The following is a 20,761-nucleotide window of genomic DNA, read 5'->3' on the forward strand; positions in this document are numbered from 1 at the left end:
TATATGCTTTAAGTTATCCCAGATGTGCTCATGTGGTCAGTAAAGCAAGTAATTTCCGTGTTTTCAGCAGAAACCCCAACTCAGCATTTTCAAAATAAGAACAGAAAAGAATAATCAAAGTAGGATTGTGCAGGCATCTGCTAAACCTATCATAATGTATTAAGTAATGATCAGGAATATTTCCTTGGAATGTTACTTGTGTTGTGGTTTGCTTTGATCCTAATGTTGAAACTTTCTCTGGAACGTATATGTTGGATTGATCAGTTGCTGAACAGTAGCAAGCACGTTCTGTCTTACAGTGAAGATACTGAGTGTTAACCGTAATTCACTGTATGTATTTAGCCTTCAGATTGTTTGCTGCTATTTATTAGGAAAAAATAGTATATCATAATTTAAATACTAAATGTGTCCTGAATTGAAATTATATTAGCCTGTTATGGATTTAGAAAGCAATAAATATTTTTCAGGAGTTTTTCCACATGAATGAAACCAGAGGGCAGCCATATCTGAGAGATGTTAACATCAAAAGAAATTGTTGGGTTATTACCCATGACGCATAATTCAGTTTATTCAAGACAATGTGGCCTAATGATGAATAAAATCTTCTTGATCTTGAAGTTTAGCATCTTGAACTGATTTGTTAGAACGAAGAGACTCAAAATTCAGTTCCTAATCTCTTAATGCTATAGAGCATTACTAGCATGGTTTGCTAAGGCATTAATAATTATGGCTTTAACAATGGAACAGCAGATTATTTGCACCCGGCTAGCCCTACCCTGTGTTTGCGGCTTTTTAGGGCATCGAAAAGAAAACAATGATAAATTCCATGACTTTGTTTTGTTAAACTCATTTTGGGTGTGCGTGAGGGCGTTTCTGAAGTTACATGGGGGTTATTTGTTGACAGAGGTTCAAAAGGATCAAGTATATAAAATTAATACGGTCATCAGGTTGACTGAAGAGTACTAAATAAAGATGGCCTCAATGGACACGTGACAGCAATTATTCTCTCATGGAAGCAACAGCAGGTCAGAATTCTTCTTTAAAATTCAAAAGTTTGGTCGGATACATGGGAGATTAACAGTATTCACTAAAAGTACATATTATAGTAATATAATATACATATTTTATTGATAAATAATATAAAACATAAAATAATGTACATATTCTATACACAACTTTAAAAGGGGCAACGTCCACCAGCACTAAAACAACACTGAAAAATATTGACAAATTAAAGAGGCAGCTCATCTTAAAATGAACCTTATTTATGATGTAGACAGTGTAATTTTAAAACAGAAACGATCTTCATGTTTTCTGAATTAATTTCTTATTCTGTTGCTAGGCCTAAATGGCCATATCAACCAGGCAGCAGTTTGGATGTCACAATGAAAGATGAACCGTAGAGGGATTGAAGAGAAAGGTAAGCAATAAAATATAAGAATAACATTTAAAGTCAAGTAAAAAGAGAGAGCATATTCACTTTGAGACTTGAAAGAGGCAGAATAGGAAGGCTAATGGTCTGGAAACTATAGAACATTTACGACCAGCTGAAAGTTGCTTAGAATAGTGTCACCTATAACATTCTAAAAGATGCCTTTTTCTGCAAGAACATAATATTCCAAAAGCCCAGGAACAAACCACATTTCTAACAAGTGAAGAACTGCATCAAATACCACTCACAGCACATATTTGAACACGACTGGAAACCACTCACTCACAGCACAGATTTGAACATGACTGGAAAAGAGATCTGCTAATAGCAGTTAATAACTGGTATTGGCACCAGAGGGAAAAGTGCTGCCTTTTGTATAGCCCAGATGGAACAGAATAGAGTTCAGATTGATTACCAGGAAGGCATGGTCTGAATTGGCATTCCTCTGCATTTCTTGAATTTGTTGAGGAATGTTGAAGAGCTCAAAGTATTTTTTATTGCTCCTAAAAATATAAAGAGTGAACATTAATAAAATAAAGAAGAGTGTGTTCGTATATCAAGAAAAACCCACAGACTATACAGCCAGGTAATTACTAAAGCAAAGATAACAAAATTATCAAAGTACAAACAAGTAAATACAAGGAACATGAAGTCAGAGCATAACAAAAAACACCTACTTGACTTTGGAGAGTTTCTGGAGGGTGACACTCAGCTTTTCCAGAATTGGCAAGTCAGATTTAGGATCCCGCAGTATTGCAGCACAGTTCTTAAAAAATGCCTCATTGCTACAGTTTTCCACCAAAGGCTCCAAAAATCCTGAAAGAAGCCATTTTACCAGATTTATCATATTGTCTGTCTTTTTTACAGTTTTACACCAAGCCGATGACTGTGAAGACGATAATAACTAAAATTATGTTTCTTTCCTGGCCTCCCAATGACTGAAAATTATTAAAATACTAGACAATAAGGTAAAAAAAAAAAAGAAAAAGTCTCTCTTATCAAGAACTATCGCAGTTTCTAACAGAAAAGTTCATGATCATTCCTGCTGCAGATTTGCACACAGAAAGAAGGTCAATGACATAACTATCATGGCCAAAATGGAAACTGGGCAGACCAGTGACAGCCCACAAACCTGTGTACAAGTGTAACAAAACTGTCACTGCATCTGGAGCCAAACTAAACAGCGACTAACCTACATATATGCTGATAATTGGGCCATTTATGACTAGCACAGTTGAAGTCACCATGTTATCACATTTATGAGGTATTTTTGATAAAAATTGCATACATAAGACAAACTTACTCAGTTCCATTGACAGCTGAAGTAAGATATCGAGCACGCTGGAAACTAGACATCTATTTGGCAAATGTAATAACTTTAAAACAATTTCCACTGCATCATACTGAAGAAACAGCTCTCTACCTTCATCGGTTTTCAAATCCATACAGAGCGTATCCAAAGCTTGCGCAATGTAGTCCACTGAGGAAAAAAAATATCACTGGTTTATGCCAGTTATTACCATAGATACAACTATATTTTCAGTTGCAGCAATGACCTTATTGTGTGCCATACTTGTGAAGCAAATGGCTATGGCTGCATCCTTAAAATCAGCAAATGAAGAGCTACCAGTTCAAGTATTAAACATAACTCTTTTGTGACCAACCCATGATGATGTGTGTACGCAGAATATGCAAACAGCCAATAGGGAGAGGAGCAGTTTGACTGCCACCATTTTCTGCCTAATATCAGAGGCTGTCAAAACACTGTATGATTAATAAGCTTTACAGTAAGCATATATTTTAGACATATATTTAGCCTTTTTCCCCAAATGTCCCAACCCAAGCAATCCAGTATTATTATTAATCTGGTAAAATTTTCAACTCTCAATGCCAGTTGGCAGGAATTAGCAATGTGTGCCTCTTGGCTGTAAATGAGCACCATAGCTACTCGCTTATGGGCACGATTGCTGGTTCAAATTTTCCATTTAAACTTCTTAAATCAAGGGAATGTTCATTTATTTCTATCGACAAGCATTTTCAGCCTTTAAAACTGGACAAGCTCTATTATAAATAATAGAGCTTGCACATAGAATTCTGAAACCATAAACTACAAAACCCTGTATGGCAGAATTGTAAATGATATATGTGCATAAGGAGCTTTAACAGAAAATAGGACATGTACCAGATGACAAATCATACCTTGAGTAACAGTTTTAAGAACAACTAAAGTTGATAAGAATCTCAGTGGTAAGTTACTGCTTTTATAGAATGCTGCATGTTTCATTTTGTTGTCTGTGGCTCTTTCATCAAGGGTCTCCTCATTGGGTTTATAGGTCACTCCTTTGTATGCTTCTTCACCGAGTCTTCGTAGGGTTGAAGCCATAGTCAACTGTGATTACAATGAAGATAAAATAATTTTTTAACACGTCACATAAAAGTATTGAAGAATTAAGGAGAAAAATGTAGCTAGAATGACTAGTAACATTACTATGCACTGTTTATAATCATACATATTAAAAATGATTGTTAATTAGCTATACAGTTAGATACACCATTCATAGATAGATACACAAAGAGAGATAGATTAGAAATATATATTAGATAGGCAGACCGTGTGAAAATCACTAAATACTGATAATTTTTATGGCAAATTGATTTCTAAATACAAGTAAGCGACCGGTTATCCAGAATGATGTTTTTTTGGATAAAGGATCTTTCCATAATTTGGATCTCCATACCTCAGGTCTACTATAAAATCATCTTAACATTAATTAAAGCCCCTAGGATTGTTTTGCCTCCAATTAGGATTAATTATATCGTAGGTGGGACCAAGTACAAGGCACTGTTTTATTTTTACAAGGAAATTGTTTAAAACAAATTGTAATTATTTGAATTTATGAGAAACAGAATATATGAGAGATGGCCTTTCTTTAATTAGGAGCTTTCTATATGTGATTTTGTATAATACCCTTTGTTAAATTTAGATCTCAAAACCAAGTGCTGAAAATCTAACCTGTGTTCCCTTTCCTAGCTGCCTTAAAATCCAATAAGCAAATTTAATAAGTGAAAAGTGTAGCTTTGGACTGAGCAAAGGTGCCGACTGGAACTGTTCTACCACAACAGGAAGAATCTGGAAAGACAAAAAAAAAAAATACATGTAGTTTAACATTAGCAAATAATAAAAATAATGATATAATTAAGATTACCACCCTCCTCCCTAAAAATAAATCCACACATAAGTGTTGAATGTGCTTGCAAACAAAAAAAAGGCATAATTAAGAAACGATTAAAATACAACTTCAAATGCATGTCTAAACTGTGCTTTTTTACAATCCTCCAAATTACTAACACTGTAGTACCATAAATATTAATTTTGATAAGCATGAAGAATTCTTTATAGAAAAGAAAAAAAAGTGCTTGAGAAGGCAAGTAACAGCAACAATATAACAGTGCTTTGTTCAGACTTGCCGTTCCCTGGAAAAACAAAATGCTGCAAATAAACTTACCTTGGCACACTTTTCTTGAACATAGTTTGCGGGCAATTGATTTATGCATAATGATTTCCCCCTGCTTCCATTCTCTTCTGATTTAGGATTGCTAATCTCCACATCAGAGATCCAGTCCATTAACACAGTTAAAAGCTCATATACTTGAACATTATGAGGGACCTGCAGGGCAGACACAATGTTATAGTCTGCATCTGTGTTATCTATACATCAAAAGAGTAAATTAGGCTGTCTCAACAGATGATCTATAAAGTATAAAGCGCACATGGACGATGAAAGTTTTACCTGATAATATATTTAAATACAGATGCTGCCAAGATCTGGTTTTGCTTTTATAACCACAAGGCACAGCACACAAAAAAAATAATTTTCAAAGACATTGCTCTGATAAAGAAGAAGAATAGAAAGGAAAACTTGAAAAGAACGCGGAAAATAAGACAAAAGCATTCAGAAAAAGCTTATTGAAGCATTCTACACTGTTTATACTGAGGATACCCATTGAGCATGGGTAATGTAATAAATGGTCTCCTGGGATTCTGTCATTGGAAAACATGTTTTTTTTTTCTGCTGGAGCAGCACTTAATAGTGCTGCTCCAGCAGAATTCTGCACGGAAATCTGTTTTTCTACAAATCAAACAGGTTATTTTATATTTCATTTTGAAATCTGACATGGGGCTAGACATTGTAAGTTTCCCAGAAGCCCCCAGTCATGTGACTTGTACTTGATAAGCTTTAGCCACTCTTTACTGCTGCACTGCAAGTTGAAATGATATCACCCTCTTACATCCCCCCCAGGAGCCTAACAACAGAACAATGGGAAGGTAACCAGATAGCAGCTTCCTGACGCAAGATAACAGGCACTTGGTACACATGAGAATAGCCCTCAATAGTAAAAATCCAAGTCCCACTGCAACTCCTCCAGTTACATTGAATAGGAGGAACAATAGCCTGCCTGAAAGCAGTTCCATCATGAAGTGCTGGCCCTTTCTAAAAGCACAGGATCATGAAAAATGACCTGAGATGGCTGCCTACACACCAATATTAAAAGTAAGAAAAAATGTATTTGTTGGTTCAGGAATAACATTTTATATGGTAGAGTAAATTATCTGCAATGACACCAAAAAAATCATACAAGCATCCCTAATACTCACTTAGGGCAGTATAGAGAGGGCTCCAATGCAAGCAGTATGTCATGCTGCTCCTACCTTGGGTCTCAGAATGGCATGCTAGGTAGAGACGTGTAAGTGGTGGATGGGGAGGACACCTTCCCCAGCCCCCCCCCCACACTAATAAAGCGCTGACTAAATGCAGTCAGTCCCTAACTCTACACTTTGTCTGACAGGTAACAAGTCTTAATGATGTTATACATGGGTGTTTTCTTAACGTGCCCAAAAATAGCAAAGCACAAGCATTTTCGTCCAGAAACCTGCCACAAGCAGTCGCCTTTAATGTCAGTCTCCGTGTACAATGATGGTCATGGCTATTTTCTGCCAGCAGAAATCCACCAGCAGAAAAAAAAAAAAAAGACTGTGTATGACTCCCTAAACAACATTCAGCACTCTAACAAAAGACCAGGCATAAAATAGGTTTGATGTATTGAGGATATATGAGAGATGGCCTTTCTTTAATTAGGAGCTTTCTATATGTGATTTTGTATAATACCCTTTGTTAAATTTAGATCTCAAAACCAAGTGCTGAAAATCTAACCTGTGTTCCCTTTCCTAGCTGCCTTAAAATCCAATAAGCAAATTTAATAAGTGAATAAGTTACATTGAATAGGAGGAACAATAGCCTGCCTGAAAGCAGTTCCATCATGAAGTGCTGGCCCTTTCTAAAAGCACAGGATCATGAAAAATGACCTGAGATGGCTGCCTACACACCAATATTAAAAGTAAGAAAAAATGTATTTGTTGGTTCAGGAATAACATTTTATATGGTAGAGTAAATTATCTGCAATGACACCAAAAAAATCATACAAGCATCCCTAATACTCACTTAGGGCAGTATAGAGAGGGCTCCAATGCAAGCAGTATGTCATGCTGCTCCTACCTTGGGTCTCAGAATGGCATGCTAGGTAGAGACGTGTAAGTGGTGGATGGGGAGGACACCTTCCCCAGCCCCCCCCCCCCACACTAATAAAGCGCTGACTAAATGCAGTCAGTCCCTAACTCTACACTTTGTCTGACAGGTAACAAGTCTTAATGATGTTATACATGGGTGTTTTCTTAACGTGCCCAAAAATAGCAAAGCACAAGCATTTTCGTCCAGAAACCTGCCACAAGCAGTCGCCTTTAATGTCAGTCTCCGTGTACAATGATGGTCATGGCTATTTTCTGCCAGCAGAAATCCACCAGCAGAAAAAAAAAAAAAAGACTGTGTATGACTCCCTAAACAACATTCAGCACTCTAACAAAAGACCTGGCATAAAATAGGTTTGATGTATTGAGGATTGTGCAGAATTTAAAATCTAACCAGAGAGTGACAGGTCATAAAAAAAACCCAACAGGCTGATTTTGTTCCAATGATTAATTTATCTTAGTTTTCATCAAGTACAAGGTACTGTTTTTTTATTACTTGGATACAGTGGAGTCTATGGGAGATGGACATTCCATAACTCTGAGCTTTCTTGATAACGAGTTTCCCAATAACGGATCCTATACCCGTACTAGATTTCAGGTAAGGATTCTACCCGATTTGAACAGTTATTAAAATATCGTGAATATATTTGCGGTTGTCAAGTTAAGTTACCTTAAGTTTCATAGAAATATTAGCCTTCTCTTTTTTGGGGGGTTTTATGCTCTGTGTTGCATGAGGTACCTCTTTGCATTTCTGAGCTGCTTGAAATGTTTGCTTTCTCTGAAAGGGAAACACACATTGTTTACAAGCACAAAATTTCCAAACTTATGCAGTAATACAAATACAAGACTTACTTGTAAGTTTTCTAAACGAGCCTGGACTTTCCTCGCTTGCATTTCCAGTTGCTTGTTCTGCTCACTTACTTCATTTAGCTGTAGGAAATGTACATGAACCAAGCATACACTATTAATGCATCAATACAGACACAATTTTCTATTGTTTAATAGAAAACCTCCCCAGCCACCACCAGAGACTACCTGCATAAATCTGGCGACTGAGCTGAGGCGGGTGAGTGGTCAGTAGGCGATTTTCACAGACCGTGATGTCACCCGTAGCTAGGGTTGCTACCTGGCCGATATTTTATCGGCCTGGCCTCTGATAATAATGGTTGATCCCAATGTTGTTAATAGGCAAAAAAAATATATAGGAAGGACAGTATTTATTTCCAGAAAAGGCGGCAACCCTACTTGTAGTGGAAGTGACGTCACCAACAGTCTTGCATCGAACATCACTTCCACAAGCTGGGGGGAGCAGTTAGGCCCCAGGCCTAGGGTGGCACTTGATCTAAATACATCACTGTCTATAAATGGATTTACTTAAAGATCCCTGGCACTACAAAATACATGTATGTGTGCAGAGAGTAGATTGCATTTGACACCATCTTCCTTTGCAAGGCCGAGACCTATCAATTCAAGTTCAGTGAGACACCAGTAAATATCTGGCAATTCTCTGACCTGCAGAATACTTCTGCAGTTCTGTTATCTAGGTGCCTTTCAAGTAAATAACTAATAAACTTAAAAGGTTGAACTTGATGGATGCCTTTTTTCAACCTAAGGGCAGGGGCACACTGGCAGAATTGGGGAGATTTAGCGGCCTGGCGACTAATCGTCTCTTCTTCAGGGCAACTATCTCCCCCAAACTGCCTTCCGCCTGCTAAAATGAAAAATTGTCTGTGACAATGCACTTGCGGCAATTCGATTCCAGTTTCCTTGTGACTTTGGAAATCAGTGTGTTACCAAATACGCGGGCAAAATCAGCCTGCTGAAATATGTGAACACATTTTTGGATTTGGATTGGATTTTTGCAAAAAAAACATCAGACTTTGCATTTTGCTCTGAAATTTGTGTAATATGCCGACACATGGACTACAGAGGCTCACAGTAGTGGCTGAAATTGGCTGATTTCAGCTTAAGATATATTTTAAGCCTGTAGGTCGGACATCATTTGAGAAATGGAAATTCACCTTTTGATGCACATGTCTTTTAGATGAAAAAGGACCAAACTAGCCAGGGTTGTTTAAAATATTCTCATCAAGCCAACAGGTACTGCTGTTGTAGTGAATTTAACAGCATCCCCATGATTATCGGATAGAAAAATCCTGATCTGTACTAACGTTGGCAAAAAGAATTTCTTTATCCTTCCAAATGAAATAATGGAGTAGGATGGAAAAATAATTGCAGTATTGTCTTAGTCAACATGAATTGCAAAGTTCATTATAAAAACTATTATTTTTAGAAAACTGTGAAGATGGAAAAACTTCAAACATATTTCCAAATTTACTGTTTTATAGAGTTTTATAGTCTCTGAATTATTTGACTTCTTGTTCTGCCTCATTCCAGCCTTCAAATAGTGGTGACTCACCCCAACAGCCAAAAAAACTATTACTCTGGCAGTGTGCAATTTCTATTTATTGCTTTATATTACTAATCTTTCTACTCAGGCCCTCTGCCTATTCATATCCCACTCGTTCAAATCATTGCCTCAGTGCTAGGGTATATTGGACCCCAACAACCAGATATCTGCTGAAATTCATACTGGAGAGCAACTAAACCAAAAGCTAAATCATTAAAAAAAAATTACAAAATATATATATAAAAAAAAAAGACCAATTGCAAATTGTCTCAGAATATCAAAAATTACATCATACTAAAGGTGAACTACCTCTTTAAAAACAAAGGTAAAAGTTTGCAAAGAAAATAATGTTAAATGACCATGGCCAGGAACTTAATATGTACAAAACACACACACATCTGGAGAAAAGTCCTGTATGCATGGTTTGTGCATAAAAAGTTTGCAGACTGTTACAAAATATAAAGCCAGAAGTAAGAAACATTCTGTGTTGAATGCATGAAATGGAAAAAGGTTAATACTAGTCATGCAGTGCTTACCATGACTATTTTAATAACAAGCATAAAGTGCTCTGGAGAAGGATTATTTGAATGATAAAATCTCTAAGATCTACCATAAAGCAGGAAATCAGGAGAAGGAAAAATAATTGTGTCTCTTTGAAGTCACAAAGTGGGAAATACAGTGAACAGTTCACTTAAAGGGGAACTCGACAAAAACATAATTTAAGCTTTTTGAAAAATAAACATAATTACAAGCAAATTTGCAATATACATCAATTAAAAAATGCAGACTTTTCATGATTTTTAATGGTTTATGACCTAGCCCCTGCTCTTTTGCTGATCTGTCTGACTACTTTGCTGAGCTGGCCGACTACTGTTACTTTGTATCAGCAGCCAGCATCCTCCAAACCCCACAATTCCATGCACGTGTGATTTCAATGAGGAACGGAACATCACAGTGCATGCGTTGTGGGTTATGTAGTTCCTGCATGCTGTCTGTAAGCTGTGGAGAAGTTGTTAGAATTTGTAACATCCATCCGTGTTTTAGTCCCTCCTTCCCTGACAGGATTTCAAATGTTGCAGAACGAGAAGAACTGTTAAACAGCTGGATTTCAGTATAGAAAATGGCATTTATTCAGACTTTTTGAAGAAACAGGTAACTGTAATGGGTATATTAGGGTTTTCTGTGATATGTGGGCCTCTTTATCAAATTTTGGTTTGGAAGCTGGAATTCCCCTTTAATCAGCAAAAGTAAAAGTACATTCAAAAGCTTGAGGATATGTATATGAGAGTAAATCTTGCCTGTTTCTTTAAGGCATCGTTCATTTCTTTTAATGTGTCAAAGGAGGATTTGAGCCTCTTGTTTTCTTTTGTCTTCTCTCTCAGGGTATCAGATAGCTGCTTCATTTCTACATTATGTTGCTGGAAAGATATAAATACAACATTAATAGGATAGGAACAGTTTATTTCTAAACAAATAGAAAATAATATAATATATCTATATCTATATTGTCTTTACATATTTACAGCTAAAAGCCAATCCCTTATAAATGTACAGTACATACTGATCCTAAACCAGATATTTGAAATATTGAATACAAGTCAAGAACACTTAATATGATGAAATGGTGATGTATCTACTATTGTTCTAATCATTTGCATATCAAGAGTTAATAGCTTTTAACTGACCAACTGTTCCACAGGATGATATACAGGCAGATATCACTACAACCACACATATGGGATAGCAAAACTGCACTGATCTGATGGACCAGAAGGCATGTATACACTAGGCAGAAGTCCAGGGTGCACAGCTTTGAATAGACATCCCTAAAGACCAGGTCTGGTGTGTGTATGTCCTTTTTCAGTTTATGGAGTTCATTAATAATGCTTGATCCTCGGGATATGTATGGCCATTGTGACCGATAACCCTGTGATCCTAGAGAATCGAGGAACTAGTGATGGGGGAATCTGATCCGGTTCCCTTCGCCAATCAATTGAAGTACCTTAGTGGTAACGTATGGACATGGTTTATCAGTTTATTTCACCTTTTAATGCTATCTGCTGGTTTTGGGTTTTTCCTAGATGCCACATTTTCAGTGTATGTATATAGAATACATAATCATTGACATCAATACCCCCTCAGTGGAGCACACTTATTTTTAGTGCTTTCAAAAAGTTGAGTTTGCCGACACCCATGACCCAACCGAACAAGAGAGGGAATGAGGGTTAGAGGGGAAGTGGAGCCTACATTTTATTTCCATAAAGTGGATCATAAACAAGCACACACACATACTAAGGTCAATCAATGTTGCCTTTAGAGTAGATATGTTCTGCTTTTGAGGGGGCTTAAGCCCCATTTAGAGCTCGGACATTGGTTTTCTGCCCTTAGACCATAGCAAGGTTTAATAGTGATTAAAAGATAGTAGTGTCATCTCCTACAGTAATAACAGTAATCCCAGTAACAGCCAGGATTGTAAATAATTAACCAGATTTACCCCCCCCATTGCTTTGCAACTCAATCAGTTGAAAAAACTATATATTAAAAAAATGTCTGTCTCTATTTTTCTTTTTTTATGATTTCTCCACATCTTCTACTAGCACAGGATCAAAGTTCAGCACTTCCAATTAGTTACCAGAAGGATACTGTGGGATGTGCACCCTGCTATTGAAAGACATTTTGAACACTTCCTGTGAACTATTTTAAAACCAATCTTCCATGCCTGACAGTTTTCCTTATGAATGATCAGCAAGTTAAGCAGTCTTGCCAATGGAGCTTCTGTGCGAATGGGGTAATTACCTCCAGACAACAAATTGCTGCAATGTTTGCTTTATGACAGACACTGCCTATAGAACATATTTTAGATAACTGTTCCCTGAATGCAAATACCCTCACCAATAGTTCATGTCTTTCAACAGAGATAGCAGTGAGCAGCAAACCTATGCTGGTTACATACATTTTTAGAATTTCTTAGGTTATCATATAAAATCGAACACTTTGCTAATGCAGAATCACACGAAAATTATCGTAATCCACATATCACACACTAAGCAAGAAGACTATAGAGTTTGGTCATTATGTGGTTAAGGGCAAATATGCACTTTCTCCCAAAGTCTACAGAACATAACCTACTGTTTTACTGTAAATTAAACAGTCAGACTACATAGATAATAACCAGAATGCTATATTAGCCATTAAATGCTATATTAGCCATTAAAGGGGTGGATCACCTTTAAGGTAACTTTTAGTATGTTATAGAATGGCCAATTCTAAGCAACTTTTCAATTGGTTTTCATTTTTTGTTTTTTTAAAAAGTTTTATAGTTATTTGACTTTCTCTTACTTTTTATAACTGATCCTTTTATTCAGGCACTCTCCTTTTCATATTCCAGTCTCTTATTCAAATTAATGCATAGTTGCTTGGGTAATTTGGACCCTAGTTACCAGATTGCTTAAGATGCAAATTGATGAGCTGCTGAATAAAAAGCTAAATAACTCAAAAACTGTCATTAATAAAAAATCAAATGCAAATTGTCTCAGAAGATCACGCTCTACATCATACTAAAATTTATCTGAAAGGCGAACAACCCCTTTAAGTAACTTTTGTAAGTAACAAAGTAACTTTTTTTAGGTTTGTTGCATAATATGTAAATTAGTCAATATCATTATTTATTAGTGATAATTCGAAACTTTACCTCATATGTCATTTTATGAATTGGACAAATGCAAAATAAGTACTTTTCCCAATACATTTATGTGCAAGAAAATCCTTTAGATTATTATTTACGAATAATTAGTGCACCTTCATTAAGAATACATAACTTGGTAATCTTATGAAGGTGTTAAAAAAAAAAAAACGGGATGTTCAAGCTAAGCAGTTTCCATTTGGCTTTAATAAAAATAATGAATCCAAAAAGAAAGTACCTCTTTCATTATTCGAAGTTTGGCATGAAATATTTCCTCAAATCCTTTAATTTTGCTCAGTGTAGTTTGATGTTTGAAAAGCATTTCTTCCTTTTGCTGTAAACATTTCTCCCTTTTTTTCAGCTGCAGTGAATACTCTTGCTGCGACAATCTTTCTTGCTGTAAGGATAAAAAATAAAGTAGATCCCCCACTAAGTAACTACAGAAAACTATACCCTGGAACACTGTAACATTGTAAATCGCTTTAAACATATTGCATAAACCAACCCATATGTAAAACCCTGCTTCATCTAAATAAACTATTTTCATGAAAATATACTTTTCTAGTGTGTCATTGGTTAATCCTAAATTACCATTTTAATCCTAAATTGCTATTTTAAGTACGATGGGCTTCCTCTTGGGTTTATATTGATTGTGCTCACACAAACCAAAGGGAGACAGACATGCTAGGTTTCATCAGCCAATACATTTACAGGGCTCTGTCTTTTACTCCCACACTTCTTCCTGTTCCAGTTAGAGCTGAATTATTTCGTGTCGGGTGATACCTGGGGGAGCATACAGACCATTACAAAATTACGAATACAGGTATGGCAATTTGGAAAGAATTTTTGATAGGTCACTTATTATGATATAAATTTTAAGTTGGTTGAGTATTCATTTAAAATGTATAGTTTTCTGTAAGCAATTTATTAACACTTTTTTCCTAATCTGTATATTTCCAGTTTCATGAATAAGTACCAAACAATCCCTCCTTTTCCAGAGCAAATGAAAAACCTCTATAGGCAATACATCCATACACTGGTAGATCCAGACATTCGGTAACATTGATAAGGAGTAGATCCTTGCCCTATTTGATCAACCAAATGGTGGGCCAAAACATGCAGGCCCAATTATCTGCCCCCAGGCTTCCAGCCAACTGGATACCTATCTAACTTAAACCTGAGAAAATACCATTCATGAAGTCCATGGTTTACATTCTAGCGTTGCCAAGTAAGCATATATTATCAGGCTGGATATGTTGTGGCCTCTATTACACTACAAGTTAGGACACTTTTTAACTGTTTTGTGCTCACATGCTAGGGACATTTAAAAAGAAGTCTAGCACATATGTAGTGGAGTCAGTTCAGAAAATTTTGATCTACTACACATGAGCAAGATTGGGGCCGGCTCTTTTTTTACCTTTCAATAAGGTGCACCAGTCCAGGGAAAGAAAACTTGCTGCTGATGCTTGTAAATGACACAGTTGCCATATAGTGACTGATGTATTAAGGCTACCCACCAGTTCCCTGTTTCGAAAGCAGCCATCTTACCAAGAACTTTCGTATGTGGCATTGTATGCCTGTGAAATTATATTGCGACAAAATACAGAAAATGTTTCAATTTCATTAGAAGTTGAAGTATCATAAACCTACTGCACATTTGAAAATCTTAAAAGTCTTAAAAATTTTATCAGTTACCTGAAGTTTCTGGTAAATTCCACATAATTCATCATAGATATCAGCAACTTCAGGAGGAAGAGGCTTTGCACCCCTGATAAAACTGCTTTTTGATTTTCTTAAGTTATGTTTTCCATTGGTGCTTGCTTCCACAGGTGGTTCAGTGCATGTGTTTGCCACCAAATGAGATGGCAATGTGACATCTTAAATAAAAAAAGAAGAAAAAAAAGGAAATTATTTTCACAATTTGGAAATACAGAATTTAACTAAAAGGTCAAATGTATTAATGCTACATAATCTCTGACTGAACATGATACAGGAAATAATGTACCCCCTAGTATAAAATATAAATCATTCTGTGGTCATGTAAAGTTGCAGGGCCAGAGGTCAGGTGATGGAACTCTCTATGCCAGTTAGCTACTTTGGCTGTCACAAATGCAATCATGTTCCCAAAGCAGAATCTCTCCTGTGTGCCAATGCTTATATGTGCTGCACTCAAGGAAAATACTGGACAAGGTAGATATGTGGAAGTACTGCAAATATATATCTATGAATGCTCAAGTTCTGGTATTTTGTTGCATGAAGCTGATCTACATTTGGAAGTGAAAAGAGTAGTTGATCACGGTGGCATATTCTTCTATATTAGAAATCAATTATCAAAAACCTTAAAACTAATCATAATGACACAATAAAACATTTATCACTGTTTTTAAACCATCATATATTATGGTTTATGGTTATAACTGTTTACAGGTTGAGCAGCTACTGTATGGGATAATAAGTTATCATCTCTCTCTCTAGACACATCTGGACTAAATCATGATTCACCAAGCCTGCCCAGCACTTGCTATCTCACATCTGAACAGCAGCTAGACCTTTACTTAGGTTTAAATGGAAACAATGAACCCATCCTACCCTCACAAACGAGGTAAAAAAAAATAAAAATAATACCAATAACCTCATATGGTGAACAGGCAGTTGGGAAATCTTTTCAAATGCAAATAGAATGGGCATTATTCAGCAACACCACAGCATACAACTAGTCAAACAAACAAAAACTACACCACATGTTTCATATGGATTGGTTGGAAGCAATCATAAGAAAAGAACAAAATACAACACAATTCTTTAACACCGGGATAACATACATAACATCACTCCCACAACACCACAGTTTATATGTTTAGACAAACACGGTACGATGAAGAAACTCATAGTCATCCCAATACCTTGATACCTGGAAACAGGAACAAGACTGGATTGCGCTCCCCCCAGAAGTTATAAAATCAATAGATTATTGGCTGCATACCCACAAAATTCCTTATAGGGTCTTATACTCATGCCTACCTTGAGCTGAAAGTTTAAAATGTTAATTTATATTGTTGGAACAATTGTTAAGAATTTATATTCTTTACTTATTTTCTGAATGGAACTGCATAATGGAAACAAACTGTACTATGTGACAAAAATAAATAAAAACATGTTTTAAAAACAAAACAAAACACCAAACCTAAATACGAGGTGTGGGCCAATTGGGTATATCATCATTCAAGCTACTAAGGAGAATGACATTCTTAATGTAACACTAGCCAGTATTCTAGTAAGGTGTTTTAGAAACCCATTCTTTTTTTTCCTCTTAGGGTAAGGCCACACCTGGAGATTCGGGGAGATTTCGTGGCCCGGGACTAATCGCCTCTTCTTTGGGGCAACTAAACTCCCCGAAGTGCTTCTCTGTGTCTTCAATGAAAAAATGCCTGCGCCAATGCACTCGCGGCGCTTCTTGTGATGCCAGTTCATTGGCACAGGCAAAACAGTTCGGGGAGTTTAGACTGCTCTGTGTACAGTCAAACATGCCTTAGGATAATGCCATGTATGAAATACAATCACTGATAGCAACATGATTAGGAGTATATTTTCCATACCTGTATTGGTATATTGGTGAGCACTGATATCTTGGATTTTGTTCACTGCTTGCTGTTCCTCGTCAGTTTCAAGCTCACTTGAATCAGAAGAATCAGTACTCCTATTATCACTCCTAAAAAGGAAATAGAATATACAAAAAAATTGCGTACAACATTAAAGCATGAACCTTGTCACGGCATGTTTTCATTTACTCTTTCACATGTTGGTTATCTTAGTTACTGAAAAATAGAAAGATAAGTGCTTACTTACAAAATCCTACTTACAAAGTTTTCCTGTACTGCAGTAGATGCAATAGCTACTCTAAGAGCATCAATTCACATTTCAGCATTTGATTCTGGTTGTTTCCATAACACTAGATGTGATTTTTAGTTTTGTATTATCTTTTCCTATTTTTCTCTCGCTCTCTGTAATCGGTGGCGCATATCTTGCATATTTTTCTGTATCCCACTACTTACTTAATTAGGGTTTGCCCTATCCCTAGCAACTTTGCAATTTGTCTTCATTATGTTTTTGTCGTTTCTGAAATTTTTGCTTTTCTCTTCTACAGCTTTGCTGCTTTCAAATGGGGGTCAGTGACCCTGGCAGACAAAAAAAAAACAAAAAAACTCTGAGTTTATAATGTTATTTTTATTGTTACTTTTTATTCCTTATTCTATTCATTTCTTTCCTAATTATATTCCAGGCTCTCATTCTAACCACTGCCTGGTTGCTAAGGTAAACAAGACCCTAGCAACCAGATAGCAAAATATCGGCAAAATAACTGAAAAACCATGAAAAACCACAATAAAAAAGAAACCAATTGCAAAATGTTCCAAAATATCAATGCCTATGTAATACTAAAAGTTACTTTGAAGGTGAACAACCACACTAAGTGCCAATTAACCTACCCATAGATCTTTGGACTGTAGCTAGAAATCATAGCATCTGAATCCAAACAAATTGAACAATGTACTAACTACATACAGTAGTGTACTAACTACATTCTGTAATATAGTATCAGTATAATCAAATGATGCAGAAAAAAATAATAATTTATCAATACAATATATTACAGGAGCTGGATTTCTGTTTTTTGTGATACATAATGATATATGATTTCATACAAGCACAGTGTAGTGATTTATGAATGGAAAGCTAAACTTGCCAATTAAAATAAATTCTGCTTTTGTACCAAAACAGATTAAAGATAAGTCCTTTCAAAACTACTTACCACCCGCTATCCTGTATAACTTTCAATAAATCCTTAAATGCTTTATTGTGGTATTTCTGTTGACTGCGTGTAACCGCTGCTGAAGAATTTGGTGACACCGGCATTCTAGAGTCCGCCATGAAAATTTCCTGTAGAATAATGTCAGGCATTGAACTCTGCACTTTAGCGATCAAAATTACAATTATGCACAACATTTGAAAGCATTTTCACAGTAGAATTAAATCATTAACTAGAGTAATCAGTTGTTGGAAATAAAGGCCACAATACAAAGATGAATGTTGCTTTTTCCGCAGAAAGAGCAACATTAAATAGGAAGACCCACTCCTGTGTTAACAGTATGGGTATTTACGAACACCATTAGAACACCATGCAATGTCTGCACTAAAAATAATACTTTTATGGACATAATCTTTTATAGTCATACATTTTAGACAATACTTTTATGGTAAAAGTAAAGCAAAGCTTTATCCTACTCATACGCTCATCTAACCATCAGACACTTCTGCATAGGGAATTAACATTGAAAATGGATAAAGAAAAGAATTTAAAAATGGTGGCATGGTACAAAAACAGCTATTGCATTGTCACACATACGGTTAAACAGGAACTCCACTTCAATTCCTCTAGTTTTGTATGATAGAAGAAAATATAATTCTATGCAATGTTTCAAAATATATTGAAGTGGGTTTAGAGATATTTGTAAATGTAATCTCAATTGAAAGCAATATTTCCAACACTGTAACAGACATCAGCTATTCTATAGGCAAGACTGCTATTCTCACAATGCCTTGCACACTTCTTCGCAGTTTGGTTAATGGGGTGGTTCACCTTTGATTTATCTTTTAGTATGTTATAGAATGGGCAATTCTAAGCAACTTTTCAATTGGTCTTCATTGTTTTTTTTTATATATAGCTTTTTAAATGATGTGCCTTTTTCTTCTGGCCCTTTCCAGCTTCCAAAAGGGAGTCTTTGACACCATCTAAAAACAAATGCCCTGTAAGGCTACAAATGTATTGCTATTACTCATTTTTAATACTCCTCTTCATATTCTAGCACTCTCCTATTCATATTCCAGTTTCTTATTCAAATGATTGCATGGTTGCTGGGGTAATTGTTTACCTTAGCAACCCGATTGCTGAAACTGCAAACTGGAGAGCTGCCGAATAAAAAGCTAAATAACGCAAAAACAACAAATAATAAAAACCAATTGCAAATTGTCTCAAAATATCACTCACTACGTATGTGTGTGTGTGAGTGCCATTGTGTGTCATTTGTTTACAGCTATCCCCACAGCCTGTATTGCTCACATCTAAACACTGGTTCCCTTAGGGTAAGGCCACACTAAGCGATAGCGCGGCGATTTGACTCGCCGCGACTATTCGCCGCGACTTTTAATCCTCAATCGCTGGCGAAACTTTGGCGCTGGCGTCTATGGGGAATCGCTGCGTAAAAACACACGCGGCGATCTTTTTTCTATTGTCGCTCGAAATCGCCTAGCGAGGCGATTTCGAGCGACAATAGAAAAAAGATCGCCGCGTGTGTTTTTACGCTGGCGATTTTGCGCGATTTCCCATAGACGCCAGCGCCAAAGTTTCGCCAGCGATTGAGGATTAAAAGTCGCGGCGAATAGTCGCGGCGAGTCAAATCGCCGCGCTATCGCTTAGTGTGGCCTTACCCTTAAAGTAATGAGCCCTAGCAAATGGGTCTTGACAATAAAGCAGAGCAGGCAGATCATATCACACTTAACAGGTCAGAGCTGACGCCTTATTCTAGGAAAGAAAAATCCAGCATTATAATTGAATATATATAGCATTTTTGCAGCCAATGGTGGTGCCGAGGTACACGGGCCCAGTACAGTGCCATACACAGACATGAACATGATACAATTATTACATGATGGAAACCATTACTACTCCTATAGCGAAGTAATGCCGCTGATGCTCTACATATACCACAGCTGCCCGCATCTAAACATTTTGAATACGAATTCTGTCGCGTGTATTGAGGTCACAATATGTCTCTGTACAGATGCAATCGCTACACTGAATCTACTCATTACCCGTATGTGTTCTCCTCGCGGACAGACCCAAACGAAATGCCTGCAACCCTCACTAAGGACGCTGCTAGTCCTAAGTTGCTAACAGGCCTCGGGTGATGTCACGAACACGTGACGTTAAGCCACGGAGAACGCAGACACGTGACATTCGGCGCCTTCTTTAAGTGGCTATACAATAGAATAGGCGTGAGTGCAGTTCTTAGTGGTTAGTCAGGGAGCTTAGTGCCACAGCAAGCTTATCTAATTGAGTATTGGGTTGCGCTGGGTCGCGTTAGTGTTTCTTTTCTTGGGGCTGAATAAACTTCTGCAGTTACACCTGTAGTTTTGCAAAACGGATGAGCTGTTGCCTGAGCCTGGGGCACTTAAGGTGGCCATAGACGCAAAGATCCACTTATTTGGCAACCAAAAGAGCCAATCTTTCCCCAATATGCCACTAACGGGCATGGCTATATGTAAGTAATCTGAACGTTCGGCCCTACGACCCAACTATCGGATTACAATGAGAGCGGTCGGAACAAAATCAAACCTGTCCGATAGACCAAACGACCGATCTCTGCTGGAGGAAAAATTTCGGGACTCTACACACGGTCCGAAAATCGTACAAATCCTCGATTCGTACGATCGGATCTTCATGTCTATGGCCAGCTTTACTGTACAGAGGAGGCTGCCGATGTATGACGCACTTGCTGCTCTCTCTATGGGCGTTATTGGAGTCTGCTCAATTGTGGACTGCTTTTATTTTTTTGTGTATGATTGCTTATAAGTTTTGGGGTGTGTGCTTTTTTTTCT

General features: G+C 36.9%; 1 protein-coding gene across 1 annotated transcript; it reads right to left on the reverse strand.

Moving 5' to 3' along the window:
- Positions 1-1,103: 1,103 nt before the first annotated feature.
- On the reverse strand, positions 1,104-20,088 carry ccdc138.L (coiled-coil domain containing 138 L homeolog). Its single transcript, NM_001095943.1, is given in 14 exon segments — positions 1,104-1,935; positions 2,110-2,248; positions 2,736-2,912; positions 3,632-3,821; positions 4,446-4,562; positions 4,939-5,100; positions 7,687-7,794; positions 7,869-7,946; positions 10,725-10,844; positions 13,347-13,505; positions 14,804-14,985; positions 16,705-16,817; positions 17,916-18,043; positions 19,976-20,088. Coding segments are annotated over 13 exon segments (1,821 nt in total). The 5' UTR covers positions 18,020-18,043; positions 19,976-20,088; the 3' UTR covers positions 1,104-1,763.
- Between the last annotated feature and the right edge of the window lie 673 nt (positions 20,089-20,761).

Source organism: Xenopus laevis, chromosome 2L (genome assembly GCF_017654675.1).
Source record: "Xenopus laevis strain J_2021 chromosome 2L, Xenopus_laevis_v10.1, whole genome shotgun sequence".
In the NCBI taxonomy this organism is placed as follows: domain Eukaryota; kingdom Metazoa; phylum Chordata; class Amphibia; order Anura; family Pipidae; genus Xenopus; species Xenopus laevis.